The sequence below is a fragment of the Passer domesticus genome, chromosome 6 (assembly GCF_036417665.1).
Source record: "Passer domesticus isolate bPasDom1 chromosome 6, bPasDom1.hap1, whole genome shotgun sequence".
NCBI classification, from domain to species: domain Eukaryota; kingdom Metazoa; phylum Chordata; class Aves; order Passeriformes; family Passeridae; genus Passer; species Passer domesticus.
The window spans coordinates 36,883,110-36,900,321 of NC_087479.1; the positions used below are offsets into that span (position 1 = coordinate 36,883,110).

The following is a 17,212-nucleotide window of genomic DNA, read 5'->3' on the forward strand; positions in this document are numbered from 1 at the left end:
TGCTGCTCATAAGAGTCAGATCTTATTTTAGGGGACTGAGAACATCTTCAGCTCCTTATTTGGCCTGGGATGAAGATGATTTCCCATGCAATGTACCTGGTTGTATTCACTGTGTCATGATGAAACTGCAACAGAAAAGCAGCAATCTAAAATTCAGTGCCATCCATGTCACATTCCCATCTGACTCCTTGCTCAGCACATTATGATAAGTCACCTGAAATGTTTGGGGTTTGGATCACTTTTATAAGATAGTTTTCCAAATGCAAATTAAGAGGAGAAAGAATTTGTTCAAAGCCACCTTTTGCTTCTTTTTTTTACAATTATAAGTAACTTTGTGTATGCGTTTTATCTCATTGTTTTAGAGAATGAGCTAACATTTACAGTGAGAGGATCCTTTGAAGAAACTCAGACAGTTTCAGTGAGCTGTGACTCCCGCTCCCCTCTCCCAGATCCCACTTTCTTCCACTATGCCAGATACAAGCAGCCCTCCCTGGATGTTGCACTCAGAAAGAAGAGGAAGCTTCCCACCTTTGTACGTTACCCCAGAACATGGTAGACCACACAGACAGTTCTATGACCTGACATTTATGTGTGAGTAGGGAGCAAGAGGAGAACATTTCTGTTTTAACCAAAAAGCACTCCACGTTCCTTTTCAGTGTGCTTGCATGTCATGTGGACCAAGGAGGAGAAGTGTCCCCCTGACAATCCCTCTGAAGTCACTCCCCCCCGAGCAGGAAGTAGTTGGTGAGGTGAGTGTCTGCTGGCCATGGGGAATCCTTTGCAAGCTTTTAAAAATGCTTTCTAATTTGCATGAAGCAGAAACCAAGGGCTTCTTGGTTTCTGGTTCTCTTTTTACAGAGACAGTTATTTTCTAACCTCCTTCCAACCTAGGGCAATGCATAGTGAAGTAAATTATTTGGAGCAAAATAAAATGGGAAATCCATGGGAAAAGGGGGAAGAAGAAAAATATCCAAGCTGTTGCTCATGCTCCTTGTACTGTCCATGTACTTAAGCAGGCTGGAGGTGACTGGGTGCCACTGGGACAGTGGTGAGGCTGCAGCCTGGCACTCTGCCCAGGGAAACAAACCCAAGCCACATGTGTAGGGTGCTCAGCCTCTCAGGCTTCCCCTTGTACCTGACATTGTCATGTGAGAGGCTCTGATTTCAACACCCATCTTCAGTGGTGGATCCCTCCAGGGAGGTGAGCTGTAGCACTGCAGCTCTTATTTGTGCAGCTAACTAGTACCAGGCAAGCTACACTGAGTTTTATGAGAGAGACAACTTGTGGACTACAGATGATAGAGTGCTAAAGTCTTAATCTATTAAATCCGTGCACATCTCTGTGCACTATTGAAAACTTGAAAAGAGGTTACTATTGAAATATTGAGAAGAGATTTCAATTTTTTGAGATTAAGAGTTTTGAAGGTGTAATGATGATCCAAAAGATATGTCTCAGTCTGAGTGGGAGAAAGGGACTGTTTTAAATAAAATATCAATATTCATAATTTTATCTTTTTAATTTCCAGCACAGAAAATTTGATTTGCTTCTTAAGGTGAAAAAATGGTAAGACACCTGTGGTTTTCCCCTTGGTTCTTTGTATTTAGATAGTTGTAAATCAAGTTCCAATCCCTTTGTTACTGCCTTTTTCCTGAATGCTGGTCCATCCTTATCTCAGACCATAAAATAAAACACACTCAGTACATAATGCAAAGATTTTCAGCAACAGAGGTTTTGTAATGGACAGGATGTTAAAAAAAAATTAAAACACACCAATTTTCTATTCATACTGTGTATGGTATACATATAGGTATATGGTATACATACAGGTATTCTAAGATGTGGAAAAAAATTGAAATAATAAATTTATTGTTTTAATGTCTACTCGAAGAGAGAAATGCACATAAACTCTGTGAAGTGATTGCTTATTTCTAAACCAAGGAAACACACTGTGTGTTTTGGAATTTTGTTCAGGCCTTATTAAAATTTATAAGATGAATATGTTACATTATGTTCCATATTGTAACAGAAGAGAACTTCCAGAAAAGCAGGTGCTTTTTCCATCATGCTGTTTAATTTATGTAAATATGTTATTAAATATACATACAGCTGTAATTTAAAAAACTTCCTCCTTAGAAGCCTTTGCAAGATTTTCACAGCAGCTTTCAAACCACAAATGTAATGCTTATAAGCATCAAAAGAACATCTGATCATGTAAATCTATAACTTCAGTAGAACGTTTCACAGATATCAGTGGAAGTTTGCACAACTTTTAAAAGCCACCTTTGAAACACTGCCCTCTGCAGGCTTCTGGATTTAAGTCTGAAAAGGAACGACTGTTGTTTGTAGCTATATTTAATTCCAGACATCTTTGGCAGAGAGAAAAAAAATTCCTTTCAGTTTAAAGGCAGATGGACTGCTTTTCTCCAAGAAAATACTAGAAAATTTAATATCTTCCTCCTTTGCTTTATGTAGACTTGGAAGTGAAGGCATGTCTATTTATGAAGTAAAGCAATTAAAATGCTGGCTTAGAGTACAAATGTGATGTATGATACCTGATCCCTGTTGCAGTCAGGAAGACCTCGATGTACGCCTGGGGTTTGATCTGTGCGCCCAGGAACAGGATTTCATTCGCAAGAGGAAGAAGGTGGTTGCAGCTGCTTTGAAGGACATTCTGCATCTGGAAGAGGACTTGCAGGATGATGAGGTATCTGAAATATAATTATTCTCTGCTTTCTGTACAGATAAGTGTCCAAACATAGCATTTTTGATCACTTTTTTTTTGGAAATCCTGTAGCTTCATGTACAAGCTACAGCTGAGTTATTTTCTCAGCGGCTGACTTCTCTATTCTAGGGAAGAAATGAGTACTCATCATAAACATGAATAAAAAGCCTGGAGCCCTCAAGCTAGAGAATCTAGCCTTGTGTTCAGTAGCAGTGTACCCAAAACATAGAGAAGGGCTTGGTGCTCTCAGAGCCAAGGGCAAAGTTTATTTTTTGCTATATTTGAACAATGGATTCAGCACTTCATTCCCTCATGGTTAAAACTGGGTTTTATTTTGTGTATCATTTAGGGTTCTGTTGAGAGAGCACAGCACTTCATCTTGCTCAGCAAAAAGGATTGATAACAGAAATTTTAAGGCAGGGGAAAATCAGGTGTCTCTTCTTTTTAATTATGCACCTATGACTGGAACATGAAGCCTAAACTCAAATGCAGACATGATATATTTTTCTTGTTTTGACCTAAAGCGAGTTCAGCTTTTCTTGCACAGCTGGACCTTTCAGACACAAGACTCTGCCTTTCAATGCCAGCACTAAGGCATGGGTCATTCCCTTCCCCTCAGTTACTTCTCTGCAGAGCATACAATCTCTCTATATTCTTCTGATTTGTACATGACATTCATTCACTCCAACACACAGTAGCTGTCTGTTAAAGAAGCCAATTCATGTTTATGAATTAATTCTGTTTCTAAGACTGCCAGTTCCTGGATTTCTGTATGATCACAGAAGCAAGTAATTGCAGCTCACTTGCATATCTAGTACTGTATATACATATGTGGTAGGTGGAGTGAGCACGGATCCTTTTTCCCTCCAGAAACTTTAAAAGGGAATGGTATCACTAGCCTCTGGTTTCAGGGGTTCTGAACTGGCCTGTGCTCTTAAATCCATCAGTCATGACATTTCTAGTATGGCCTGTGGAATAACTGTACAATACTTTCAGCAAACTTCAGGAAAAGAGAAGTTATTTATTCCTGCTCACATGGAATCTCATTGATATATTCTGGTCTGATAATAATATGATTCAGATGAAAGAAGATACCACTTCCTCTAATTTTTTGCTAATTTTTTTGCTGCTCTGTTTAATTGTTTTCAAACAGAGCACTGAAAATGTGATAATGGATTTCATGTTGTATTGCAGAGCTGCTTGACAGAGTATTTCTTATTCTATATTTCATATATTTCTTATTCTATTTCTTCATTCTATATATGAAGTATTTCTTACTCCTTACAAGCCCCCTTATTAATTCGGGTTTTTCTTCATGTTGGACTGGTGGCATGTTTTCACTACTTCATCAGTGCTGTAAATTTCTCCTTCTAATCAGAGATGTCTCTGCCCCTTCTCGGGCCACGTCACTAAATGCATGTATTTTGGGATTGAACAGGTACCTGTGGTGGCAATCATGACAACAGGAGGTGGAACCAGAGCTCTGACAGCCATGTATGCTCACCTCCTCAGTGTGCAGGAAATGAATGTCTTGGACTGTGTCTCATATATCACTGGTTTATCTGGAACAACATGGTAAGACCAAGATAAGAACACAGGAATTTTCCATAATTGACATCACAGAGTGATCTTGAGTGATATGATCTTAACTATCAAGAAAAGTCTTTTTTTTCCTGCTTTTTTTTTCCTGTTGTTTCTTTCAGTAGGTATTTTCCAACATTTTTAATTAATTAAATATGTGGATAGTACCTAAAGCTCTGCTTCAGAACTCACGTTTTCCTTGTGGTTTTTTTTGGTTTGTTCTTTTTTTTCTAGGACCATGTCAAACTTGTATGAAGATCCTGACTGGTCCCAAAAGGATCTCAAGGAAACCCTCAATGACGCCCGAAAGCATGTACTTAAAAATAAGTTTGTTGCTTGTTTTGCCCCTGATCGTCTGAAATATTACTTGGAAGAGCTGTGCCAGAGGAAACAGGAAGGACATCAGCTGTGTTTCACAGATCTGTGGGGACTCATCATTGAAACCATGTTACATGATAAGGTACAATAACAGCACCTTTCTTTTCAGATTTTAATAGCAAGTGAATACAGCAGTGAGGAAAGACAGGAAATAAAAAACTACTTGAGATTGGAAGGGACCTCTGAAATTCATCTTGTCCAAGCAGCATTCGGAGGGGCCAGCTACCCTTTAAAAGTTCAAAGCCCTGAACTACCCTGAGCTTTGAATATCTCCACAGTTGAAGACTCCACAAATTCTCTGGGCAACACATGCCAATTTTTGACCACCCTTATACAAAACAGGTTTTTTTCATGTTTGTTTTTCATATAGATGCCTAAAGCATGTGCCTGGCAGTAGCATTCATTATTCTTGTAGGCTGTATTATACAGATCTTAACATCACACCTGGTACAGAAAGGATGGGAATGAAAAGAAATAACAGTAAGGAAACTTACAGTATGAACATCTTTTAATTTATTCGTCACAGAATGTAGAAGGGGCTTACAAGAAGGTTGGAGAGGGACTATTCACAAGGGCATGTAGTGGTAGGATAAGGGGGAAATGGCCTTAAGATGAAGGAGGGTAGGTTTTAATTAGGTATTAGGAAGAATTCTTCACTGTGAGGGTAGTGAGGCATTGGAACAGGTTCCCAGAGAGATTGTGGACAACTCCCTCCCTAGAGGTGTTTAAGACCAAGTTGGATGGGGAGCCACCTGGTCTTGTGGAAGGTGTCCCTGCCTATGACAGTGGGATTGGAGCTAAGTGACTTTTAAGGGTCCTTCCAACCCCAACCATTCTGTGATCCTGTGAATTCACATGTAGATATTTGAAGGAAATCCTGCTGTTCTTTTAAAAGAGCTGCACAATAAGGCAAGGCAAAGGAAAATCACAAGCCCAAAGACAGTATCCCTGAGCTATCCATAAGACATCACCCTGCAAACATTTCCATCAAGAGCTGTGTTCAGGCTCTATTTTAATATTCATCAATATTTCTTTCCCACTAGGCCATTTATACTTTAGAATGAGAAAACATCCCCCCTGTAATATGAGGAACCCCACACACATCCACATTTCTACTGCCTGGTCATAGCACAGTGGTAGAGACTCCCAGGGATTGTGTTCAGCAGGGAGCTGTGAGTGTCCCCACAGCCCTGTCCCCTGGCCAACAATGGCCCAAGGGAAGCCTGGTGGCGCTGGTGGCACAGCCATCCTTCCACGGGCTGCTCTGCTGAGGGGGAGCACCTACAGCTCTGCTTGTAGGAGCACACTCACAAACCTTGGTTCTGCTCCCAAACCATCCCTCCCTTTCCACCCTGCCTGAGCTCTGCAGCAGAAGGGCCAAGGTTTGCTGAGCACTAACTCTGCAGGAGCCTTGTCTCTGTCACAGGTCTGAGGAAAAGGTGTTTTTCTGGGCAGTCAGAGAGGGGTTTACTCTTTCATAATGAAACTTTTCCTGTCAAGAGTGTTTTTCAAACATTCCCAGATATTTTTTCTGAAATAAAAATGGGGGTAACAGCATTTTCTTCTTACCATATTCTTTCAATATATGAATTTAGGATTATTTGTGTGCTGAAGCACTGGGGCAAGGGAGGAGCAGGGATAAGGATGACAGCACCTTTCTAAACTAAGCAACTGGGGAGCATCTAATTGGAGTCATGTATGCACTGCATTGTCAGAACCCAGGTTTAGATTAAGTGGGAGGCTCTTTGTGTCATCCAGTTGTCCTCAGCTACTGTCATTTTTTGAACAGGAGGACTGCCATAAGCTCACAGATCAGCAGCAGGCACTAAGTCAGGGTCAAAACCCCCTGCCCATCTACCTCTCTCTCAATGTGAAGGATAAAATCAGCGACCAGGATTTTAGAGGTAACAATACTCCACAATTGCATTTAATATTTAACCCCAATTGGGGTCAATTTAAGATTAGATAAGGATATCAGTTCAATGCACAAATACTCTGAAAGGCTAATCCACCTCAGAGGAGAAATTTAATAGTTAATATTTCGAAGACCTTAGTATAATGCAGGGTCAAAACCAGGACAAGAGAAGACATTATACACTTCTGTAGAAACTGTCAAAAAGTTTATAGAGACATATAGATGTAAGAGAACAATTTGTTCTGCATGTTCACCACTCTGAAATGTACAGTGAATAAATGCCTGCTGCAAAGGGTGTTAGTTAGAAACCAGTCTGTCTTAACCTGGCCAATATCATGTTTTATTCAAATAATTATGCCTCTGCTGCCGTAATCAATCTGTCTTATGCCTTTTCTTTTTAGAATGGGTGGAATTCACCCCTTATGAGGTAGGATTCCCAAAATATGGTGCCTTCATCCCTGCAGAAGATTTTGGCAGTGAGTTCTTCATGGGTCGCCTGATGAAGAAAGTCCCAGAATCCAGAATATGCTTTTTGGAAGGTGATTTGTTGTTCTGGGGAAAAGTAGTGTAATATAGTCTGCTCCTGCACAAATTCCTTTTAGGAAATTATGCATTCAGTGTGTTTTTATCTATCAGGAGCAGCATATGGTAAAATACCAGAACTGATAACAGGTCACAATCTGCAGGACTTTTCATTTTCTCTGTGATCTTATTCATCTTAACAGACTTATTGATTTCACCTGTAGATATGCTTACTGACATGAGACCTTTGCAATACAAACACATATTTGTCAGCAACAAAAGTTGTGTATCATTGCTGCTAAGTTAAATCATCCATTTCTTCTGCAGCTTGAGTCTCTAAAATGCACCTGTTTATCTACAAAGTTCCTGCCACATCTAGCCCTGATTAATTCTTAAGATAAAATTTTCATTTCAGAGTGCAAATATATTGTAATATTTATCTTTTTTTCCCTCTTGCACAAAAAAAGTGAAAGCAGTAAGGAAACCTTTCTTCCCATTGCAAAAGCAATCTCTTGCCTCATTGTTCCTTCTACTTCCACCAACTGCAAAAACGAAAAAACGAAGTTTTAGGGGTTTATTTGAGAAGTTGAAACTTTTTGCTTGTGTGGAGATTTCACTACAGCTAATGGTGAGGCATAAGGAAGCAACTTAGAATCTCTCTGTGCCTGGCTGCTGTTTCCAGTAAGGACCCAGGTCTTCCCCTCTGTGATCAGAAATGCTCTCAGGTCACCATCCCCTTTCTACACCTTAGCACTTTCTCCCTACCTTCTCTAGAATGATTTTGGGACATTTCTGCCCCCATTCCCTGAAGTGTTCAGTGAGTTATTTGAAAAAGTTACATCAAATTCCTTTGCACCCCCATTTATTTTCTGTCAAATACGTCCTATGCCACAGGGATCTGGAGCAGTGTATTTTCCTTGAATCTCATGGATGCTTGGTATATATCGGTTAATTCAGAAGACTTCTGGCACAAATGGACACGAGACAAAATTACTGACATAGGTGGGTTATTCTTATGTGATTATTTTGTTTTATCTTTTTTCCCCCTCTGTGCTGCTACTCTCTTACTGAATTTTTCAAAGAACATTTTTCAAAGAACTTTTAGAACATTCTCTTCAGGCATTTCAATTATCCACATGCAAACCAGAAGGAAATTCATGCCATGTATTACACACGGCAATTCTTCCAGTTGTGTGTGAAAAGAACCCACAGGATCCATCACAGAAAAATAAAAGAGACAATGGCCCTCTATGTTTTCTGAGGAGGAGGGTAAAACTAGAGAAAGATATCCCTGTAGATGGAAGATGCTCACACAGCATTCCACAGTCTTCCAGCTCCTCTCTCAGAAGTTGAAGCATCAGAGAAATGAGAGCAAACAACATCCTTGCATCTCTGAAATCTACAAAACATTGACAGAAACTTCAGTACTATTGGAAGTAATTCCAAACTAGTCACAAGGATGAGATTTACAAAACATGATACAAAAATAAGAAAGAGCTGCAGGGTCAGATTTCAAGGACTAATACTCAAGACAAACACGTTACAAAGAAAAGATGACAAGGAAGAGAAGTATTTCAAAAAGGCTTACTTATTTTATCTTCTAGCACTTGTAAGGGAGTAATTTCTGGTTGTTAAATCAAGGATTCTGTATTTGCTAGTGAGGAATATTAATTATGTTTGTGTGGCTGAGAGACTGTTATTGTGTGGCTTTTTATGTGTCTGAGAGAGAAAATGTGGCATGGAGTAGCAAAGGAAGACACAGTTAAGTGCAAGGTATTTAATAGATAAAACCATAGCAAAGCAAAGAAATTTCTAGTAGGTGAGGTGGAGTCTTTTGCAGTACAAACAAAGCTTTTATCACCATGAAGTGAGAAGAAGAAATGGATTTTTCAAAGCTTAGCTAAAAAAACAATGAGACTTCTGAAAATCCTGGAAGTAGAAAGAGAAGTCCAAATTTTCCAAACATAATTATCTAAAAGATGACTGCACAGATTGACTTCAACAGTGAAAGCACATATATAAGCTGTTATTCTTTCTTCTGCAGATGATGAAGCCCTATTCCCTACAAGACCAAATGAGCTGGATACTCGAGTGGTTTGTCCTCCTGACAGCTTTTCAGAAATATTCCGAGATGTTGCAATGCTACGTCCAGCAGCCTCAGAAATCCATAACTTCCTGAAAGGCCTCCAGATAAACAACAACTACCTAGAGAGCGAGTTTTCCAAGTGGAAAGGTATGGTAACAACTCCCTGCTTTAATTTATAGTTTAAACCACCCTTGTGAAGAAGAAACAATCTTTTAAAAGTATCAAGCTAACTGCTTTTTTGTTTCATTCTGATAGTATTTGATGCTGTTTGTCACTGAAAGCTAAATTTAGGTAGCAGGAGAGGCTTCAAACTAAGTTCTTAAAAAAAATTCATAAAGTCTCACGACTGATAGGTGAGAAGAGTCCCAATTAGTTACCCATGCTCAAGGGATGTGGCAGGGAGCTTTGTTTCCTGTTACATTTTTACTTCTAAGTAAGATATAACCTTTGTAAGAGTATTCCCTGTCATCCAGGTAGGGACTTTTTTTGTTCAGTCTGGTACCAGATATTCCATGTAAAATTGTAGCTGTGTGCCAGTTCTCATAGTGAGCAAGGCACCCAACATATTTAGTCTTTTGACTGTGTTGAGAGAGCAAGGTGCCATTTTAATTTGTTTCATATTAACAGAAAAGGAAAAAAAAAAGGAAACGAAAAACCACACCAACCTGATCAGAGTCACACACAAGATGAATTAAGTCTATTCTTCTGAGCCCCAAGTTAATCCTTTTTAGTCAGAGGAAAGCCAAAGAAATTGCATAGTAAAGAGTGAAAAGAGGAAGCCAGATGAGGAACTGAGAAATGACCGAACTGCAGCCATCAGCTATATAGGTAGGTCTAGGACCCAAGAAAAGTTGAAGTCCCTTTTTGTTGACAATAGACTTTCCTCAGCACTTCCCTTGTGTTGGGCACTTTCTCTGAAAAAAATGTGCTTCTTTCCTAGACTGTGAGCTGGACTCCCAGCCCAACCACCTGACAACAGCAACAGACTACCTCATCCTGATTGACACTGCATTTGCCTTTGCTACCAGTTACCCACCCCTTATGAGGCCAGAAAGGAAAGTGGATGTCATTTTGCATTTCAACTACAGCTCAGGTTCACAGACAGGGGTGAGTCTTGCACATCCTTCTTCACTGACTTCTCTGTTTCATCACTGAATTCATAGAATGGCTGATCCTCTACTCATAGAAACTTTTGTTTTTCCCCAATATCTGGGAAGTGTTGGCAAGTTAACAGCTTGCTGTTAACTGCAGGTCACGTATCTTTATGGAACAGTACAAATGTTATCAGGAAATAATCATTCAGTAAACTATACCTGCTCCTTTTTATATGTAAGTGGTTTTAGCTGATTTAAAGGCAGTCAGAAGCAGAATGAATGAAGCTAATTGCCTTTAAAGTTGTCTAATATTTCTCAATGCAATCATACATATTCTTGTGCAAGAGAAAATGTACCTTCAGGACAATATAACTGCAACAATAGAAGGGTTTGATGCAGAAGACCAGATATGCAAATAAATGCAACAACAGTTTGCATCTAGGGACTCTAAATTCCTTGGGAATAAAAAGTTGTCTAAAGGCAACTTTTTCATAACCAAATGTGAAACATAGCCAATGTAGCTTTTCAAAGACAGGCAGGTGGACTCAGATCCATTTCACTTACCTCTGGCCTTCCAAAGCTTGACTCCATAAACAACCTACACCTTAACTGGATGAGTACCATAATCTGTCAGAACCTGTCCCTTGCCCCACAAATATTCCCAGTGAAATTAGATTTTGGTCAAATTCAAAGTTCTTCCCATATGTTCTGATCTTTTCTTTTGTTTTGTTTTCCTATTGTGGCAACAAGCCCCTGAAAGATGCCTCCAAATACTTTGAGAAACAGGGAATTCCTTTCCCTACAAAGGTGCCAGATGATCAGGAAACTCCACATCTGAAGGAATGCTACATTGTTGGTGATAAAGAGAGCCCAGAAACACCTATTGTGGTATTTTTCCCTCTAGTAAATGACACTTTCAGGGAATACAAAGCACCTGGTAAGTTGACAGTTACCCATCACATTAACAGCCAGCAGCCACTTTCTTCCCCATTTTTACTGGATAACACCTGGTTTTAAGATCACACTGTAATAACAGACTTTAATTCTCTTTGCTTAGATATGAACCATATAAAAAACCTACAAATATGTGATTTTTCCTGGGCAGTAGAGAAGCATGTGGGATTAGCCTTTGGTACATATTTTCCTCTTCAGATTTTTTTTGGCTTTTCGTAAGCAAATTGTAGTTAATTGAGGAAAACAATATTTGTTTATCTGCAGTACCAGAAATTAGTAGGGGTAATTTCCTGTCATACTTGTCATCCTCTCCTGTTAGAGAATGCTCCAAGGAATCTAAGGATTTCATTGTTTAAAATAATTTCCAGGCTTACAGTTAGGCAGATAACCTTGAAAACAAAAGTATGAACTAGCAAAGTGATGAAAATGTAACAGTGAAGCACGGTGAAGTGATGAAAGTACAACACTGAGCCATTCCAACAGTGTCTGTTCCCTTTGAAATTTAAAGAGTTTCAAGAGTTGTAATTGCCAGTCACTTCTAAACTGATGAATTCTAGGTCCTGGTACCATTTCCCATATGCCATAATATTCTCTTGCTACCAAAGCCTCAGTTACTCCTTCTCCAGATGCTAAAATTCCTAAATCAGATTCTGAGTTCACTTCAAAGACCTACAGTATACTTGAAAGCCAGAAGTTCTAGGTTAGTACATGGTACATTCAATTTAAAACCAAAACAAATGCAGAAGATATTGTCCCAGTTGTATCAAGCCTTAACCTTTTATATTAAGTAAGTTGTAAAAAATAATCTGGTACTTTTGTTTTGTCTATTGAGTTCATTGCACATTTGAGGTGTACAACTGGGGTTCTGAATAGGATTCAAATAGACTGAGGGTATTTGTGCATGTACACACACCAGCTCTCACCACTGAGATAGCCCAAAGGTTGCTTTCTGCAGTTGCCTTTTGTAGAGAGAATTAAAGAAAGGAAAAAATAAGAAAGAAGTAGAAGGAGAGCTGAGATTTAGCTTCTGTACTGCTCTTCTATACTGAACTGCTCTTTTGTACTGCTCTGTGAGGGAGTTTGCTGGCCTTCTTCCCCTAATTTCCAGAAATGAGGGATGCCTAGCCTAAGTCAGTTATCTACTATCAGGTGTACATCTGATAATGTGCAGATGTTAAATGTCAACATAAGTTATCAGCCAGTCGAAAAAGGGGTGTTGTTAGGTATGAAGAAAATCCATTTGAAGACCTGCACAATATCTGCCTATTGCGTGCACTTGAGGCAAGCTTGTGTTGCCCAACTGGTTCAGCTGGTAGCTGCAAGATGAGATTAAACAGGAAGAGAAGGAAGGGGTCCTTGTCATGCCCCCTCAAGCAAAGAGTCAGCTGAGCTGGCATGAAAGGGCTCTGTGCAGGCAGATTTTTGGGAGGACTGACACCTTGCAGCTGAGACCTGACCTCTATAGCAGCAGGATGGATGCTGCAGAAGGTCCTGTGAGGCTGGAAAAGGATGTCTGCCTTTTGTTAGTGACAGGCAGAGATCAGCTTAATTAACAGGGCTTCAGTATCATGCCCTAGCCCAAATATAAATTGTACAGCATGTGAAGTTTTGGTACAATCACATGAACAGGCAGTTTTTCCATAGGCAGCTCATCCATCAGCTTGTTCAGAAGGGGAATTTAGAGTCTGGGCAGTAAACAAGTAAAACTGACATATTCAAACTGCTTACCTTCTGCACTGTTAGGCTATTCCATAATCAAGTAGAAAGGGAATTCTCTGTGGGACACTTAGACTGCTTCAGTTGAGTGGCACCAGTTCACTGTAACTGTCTGCAAAGCTGCAAAGCTGAGAGGGGTACATCTATTGGACACTTAGAGACCCTTCAAGGAAAATCAGAACCCTTTGACTGATGATGTTAGATCCATGTTGGTAGAGAAGATTACCCAAATGCATGAGGTCCTGTCAGGGAGATGCTGACTTCTCCCAGTACTTACTCCCCTGTCCTGGCTCGGGTGGTGCAGGTATCTGTGACTGTGGAGGGTGCTTGTTTGCTGCAGTAACACCCTCTTGGCAATGTGATGGTCTTACTGGAGGGTGACAGAATAATTGCCATGTTCCTGATATTCTCTCTGACTATATTACCTACCATTTCTGGGTTGCTAATGCTCTCTTTCCCTCATGCCAGCTGTCAGAAAACCAAAGGGTCTGTGGAAGTTATGAAGAAGCATAAAAACCTATGTGAACCTGGTTTGATCTGTGAAAGAGTTAATTTTCTTCCTAGCAGCTGTATAGTGCTTGTTTAGGATCTGGAATGAGAATTATGTTGCTCTTCCTTTTCTGTCCCATTAAACTGTCTTTATATCCACCCACATTTTCTCCCTTTGCTCTTCTGGTTCTCTCCCCACCCGTGGTCAGGGTGTACTGAGCAAGCAGCTGTGTTGTTTAGCTGCTGGCTGGGGTGAAACCGTGACGTGGGATTACAGCATAGCACTCAGCAGTGGATCTCCACTTCTTCAGGTCCCTGCCCCACAGGTGGGATCTTCAGCCCTCCTTTAGCAGTCAAAGGCACATCCTGGAATCCAGTAATCTTCAGAATCCAACAAAATTAATTGACCCCTTCCAAGAACCTATTTATTCTGTGTATTAGCAGATAGATAGAAGCTTGGCCTGCTCATATGCTGTGTCCCTTCAGTGCAGAGTTAAGCAAAAAACTGATTTAGTTTAGGTTTTTGATCCACTATTTATTCATGCCTGAGGAACACCCAGACCCTAATTATTTTTTGAAAATTAACCAAGCCATTGTTTGTCTGTTAGGTGTGAAGCGTAGTCCCTCAGAGATGGCAGAGGGCGAGGTTGATGTTGCCAATGCCTGTGGCCCATATTACATAAACAATCTGAGCTATTCAGAAGAAAATTTTGACAAACTGGTGAATCTAAGTTACTACAACGTCCAGAACAACAAAGATTTGATTCTTCAGGCCTTGCGTACAGCTGTGGAGCGGAAAAAGCAGCACAAGAAAGAGCAAGCACTGCAAAAACCACCCGACGGCCATGGCATGCATGTGCCTGCCAGAGAGGGAACCCAGCACTTGGCTGGCTGCCCAGCACCAGGGAATGTGAAATAAAGGATCGTCCTGTTGATGAAGAAGAAAAGGAATTTTATTAGGAAGTGAAGAAAAGCCAAAAAATGCTAAGAATAACACTTAATTTGTCATCAAAAATGTTAAGCCTGTCTGTCAGTGGAGGGAATAAACTCAAAAAACCAGCTCTTCCTTAATGAACTCATGTGCTTCCCTCGTTGACAAGCTCAGGAGCATGGCTAGGTGAGGCTGTGCTCCACTGTACTTGCCAAAGTGACCTGCCAGGCCAGGGCCAAACTGAATGGACAAGGAAGTGTGAGGAAGTTTACACTGACTGTTTGTGTTTTACCTGTGCTATAGAAACAGAGGATTGCCGGTCCAGACATGCAGCAGAGAACAAAATCCATTGTCTCTAAAAAAAAACAAGGAAGCCATTTGTGAACTAAGAAATCTTTATGTGATTGTAAATAAATATTAAATTTATATAATGAACCACTACTTCTGAGTAGGAGTTACAGCAAATAAATAGTTTTCCTATGAAATACATGTTTCAGCCACTTATTTTTGATGCTTCTTCCTCTAATAGCAAGACAAAGAAAACAAGCAGACATTTCATAGCTGCTGAAGAATTATTGAAGAAGAACGTGTACCTGCTCCAGACCTAAATGGAAGCTAGTGCAAGATTCTAGGACCCATCTATACAAGAACCAACTAATGTAAATTTGTTTTAGCAAGCTGGATTTAAATGCTATTGACAATACCAAACATCCTTTAATATTGATAATATTAAAATGTTTGAGAAGCATTGAAAACACAAGAAACACAGAGAAAGCAAACTGAAATTTTGTACCTAATATCACACATGCAAATGTGATTTTTTGAACTTGCTGTAGAGTTTAGCAAATGAAGTTAACGGAGCATCAACTTTCAACTTTCTGATGCTTTGGTTGTGATACTAACATGTCTCCTTTACAGTAAGCAGTCTGGGTTTTTGACAGATGGAATCTGTAAAAATCTGCATTTATTCTTCCTCTAATTTTTTAATTCAGGGCTATAATTTTACTTATTACACATCTTATATGCACAAGCCCATGTTTCCTACAGGCTCTCCCACTCCTGAACTCTGCTGTAGTGTTCTTTGTCAAGAAATCCTGTTATTGTGGGCCAGAAATGGAAGTCTTACAAATTCCTTTCCTCTCAAGGTCGAGGGTCTCCTCCAAGAGATGCAACCCCTCTGTTTGCCACTCAGGTCAGTGAACACTTACCCGCATGCTACAGGAGCCCAGAGAGCTCCTGCACTGTATGCCCAGAGTTTATCTTCCATGGAAACAAGAGAGCAAACAAGACTGCTTCAGCAGTCATGCTGAGGAATGCTGGATCTCATCATAGTATGGGACGGGATGTAGTCAGAGGGTACAGCCAGACCTGGGAATTTGGAAGCACTCCCAGGTTCCCATATACAGTTAGAGCTTTATTGTCTGAAGGGCAAAAATTATTTCACCGACAGCAGGAAGCATCTAGGCAGGAAGTCTGAGGACAAGCAGAACGAGGTGTGTGAGTGCAAACACTTCCCTGCCCTTCCTGCTGCTTTGCAGCAGACACGAAAGGGTCATGGAGAACAATGAGCACTTTACCCCATTTCAAAAATCTTGCATGGAATAATTACTCAGTATCTCAGTTTTCTATGTTCAACAAGAATACAGAGGAAAATGTCAGACCTGATCAAGGAGGTGGAACTGCTTCCACACAAGGTATGAATCTGCAACCTAGAAAAAGAACTGGAGGAGTGAAAGGCAGAGAAGAGAGATGCATGAAGTCTGTGCACATCTCTTCTATCACAAGACCTAGAGAGGATCAGACAAAACTAGCAAACAGCATGTTTAAACAAAGTGAGGTAGTTCTTCACACATGTAATTAAGTTTTCTTGTTGATAAAATTTTATTAATTCAAAAAAAAACTGGTTGCAGCATTCACTGGAAAATTTTTAGGGACTGAAAAAATACAATGGCTCTGCATCTGCCTCAGTCCTGCACTGAATCATGAATTCCCAGAGACTCGGAGAACAGTCTGAGGCAGTATCCTACCTGCCCTGTGAGCTATGTGAGCTATGTAAGCTTCTCCAGTCACTAAATACAGGATTTAGCACCACAGACAAGGGGGAAACTCACTCCACACTGCAGTACTTAGGTTTTCCACAGCTCAGATACTTTTGCAGATAATTAATAACTAGGAGCAGTCAGACCTCTAAGGATGTGGTGATACAAGACTAATTTAAATGAAATTACTGAAGTAAAATAGAGAAGGTGTAACTACAAGGATAACTTAATTATGTGTGACTTAAGCCATAGAGAAAATGAATGGAAATTAAAGGAATACAAAACCAAATTATGAAAAGGAGATTTTAAAAACTGAGGAAACCAGTCAGCAAGACCCTGTGTGAAATGGTATAAAATCTTTGGACTCAGCATGGAAATTGCAACAAGACAGTTGCAAAATGTATGCACAGCCCTAAATAAAATGCAAAGCAAGGAACCAAGAAAAGGCAAAGTGGTTAAATGCCCAGAACTGAGCATTGCTAAAGTCTAACATCTGTTCTTTGAGGAACAGCATGGAGAGGAAGGAGATGAAAAGAGCAAATCTAAACCTGCTGATGTATTTAGAAAAGACCTAGAGCATATCGAGAAAATGCAGCATTCAATATGTAAATGAGGATCAAGAAAGGTACATAGATAAAAATGTGAAACAATAGATATGCTGGATCAGCAAAAGGGGATTTAAATTAAATGGATGCTCTGAAGGAGCCATTAGTGTGTCACACAAAAGGCACATTTGTAATACAGTGTTTAAATACAGTTTCAGCAAAAAATTCCACTCCTTTAC

General features: G+C 40.0%; 1 protein-coding gene across 2 annotated transcripts in view; it reads left to right on the forward strand.

Annotated features, from left to right (window-relative positions):
- Positions 1-14,769, forward strand: part of LOC135303159 (cytosolic phospholipase A2 epsilon-like) — a 32,394-nt gene extending 17,625 nt beyond the window's left edge. For both annotated transcript variants that reach the window (XM_064424581.1, XM_064424582.1), the window contains exons 9-21: positions 363-532; positions 657-749; positions 1,527-1,564; positions 2,570-2,705; positions 4,162-4,298; positions 4,539-4,764; positions 6,472-6,586; positions 6,999-7,136; positions 8,014-8,121; positions 9,164-9,352; positions 10,146-10,312; positions 11,050-11,236; positions 14,067-14,769. In XM_064424581.1, the coding sequence (XP_064280651.1) occupies positions 363-532; positions 657-749; positions 1,527-1,564; positions 2,570-2,705; positions 4,162-4,298; positions 4,539-4,764; positions 6,472-6,586; positions 6,999-7,136; positions 8,014-8,121; positions 9,164-9,352; positions 10,146-10,312; positions 11,050-11,236; positions 14,067-14,377 (2,015 nt within the window). In that variant the 3' untranslated portion in view covers positions 14,378-14,769. The remainder of the gene's footprint in view (positions 1-362; positions 533-656; positions 750-1,526; positions 1,565-2,569; positions 2,706-4,161; positions 4,299-4,538; positions 4,765-6,471; positions 6,587-6,998; positions 7,137-8,013; positions 8,122-9,163; positions 9,353-10,145; positions 10,313-11,049; positions 11,237-14,066) is intronic.
- Positions 14,770-17,212: the final 2,443 nt, after the last annotated feature.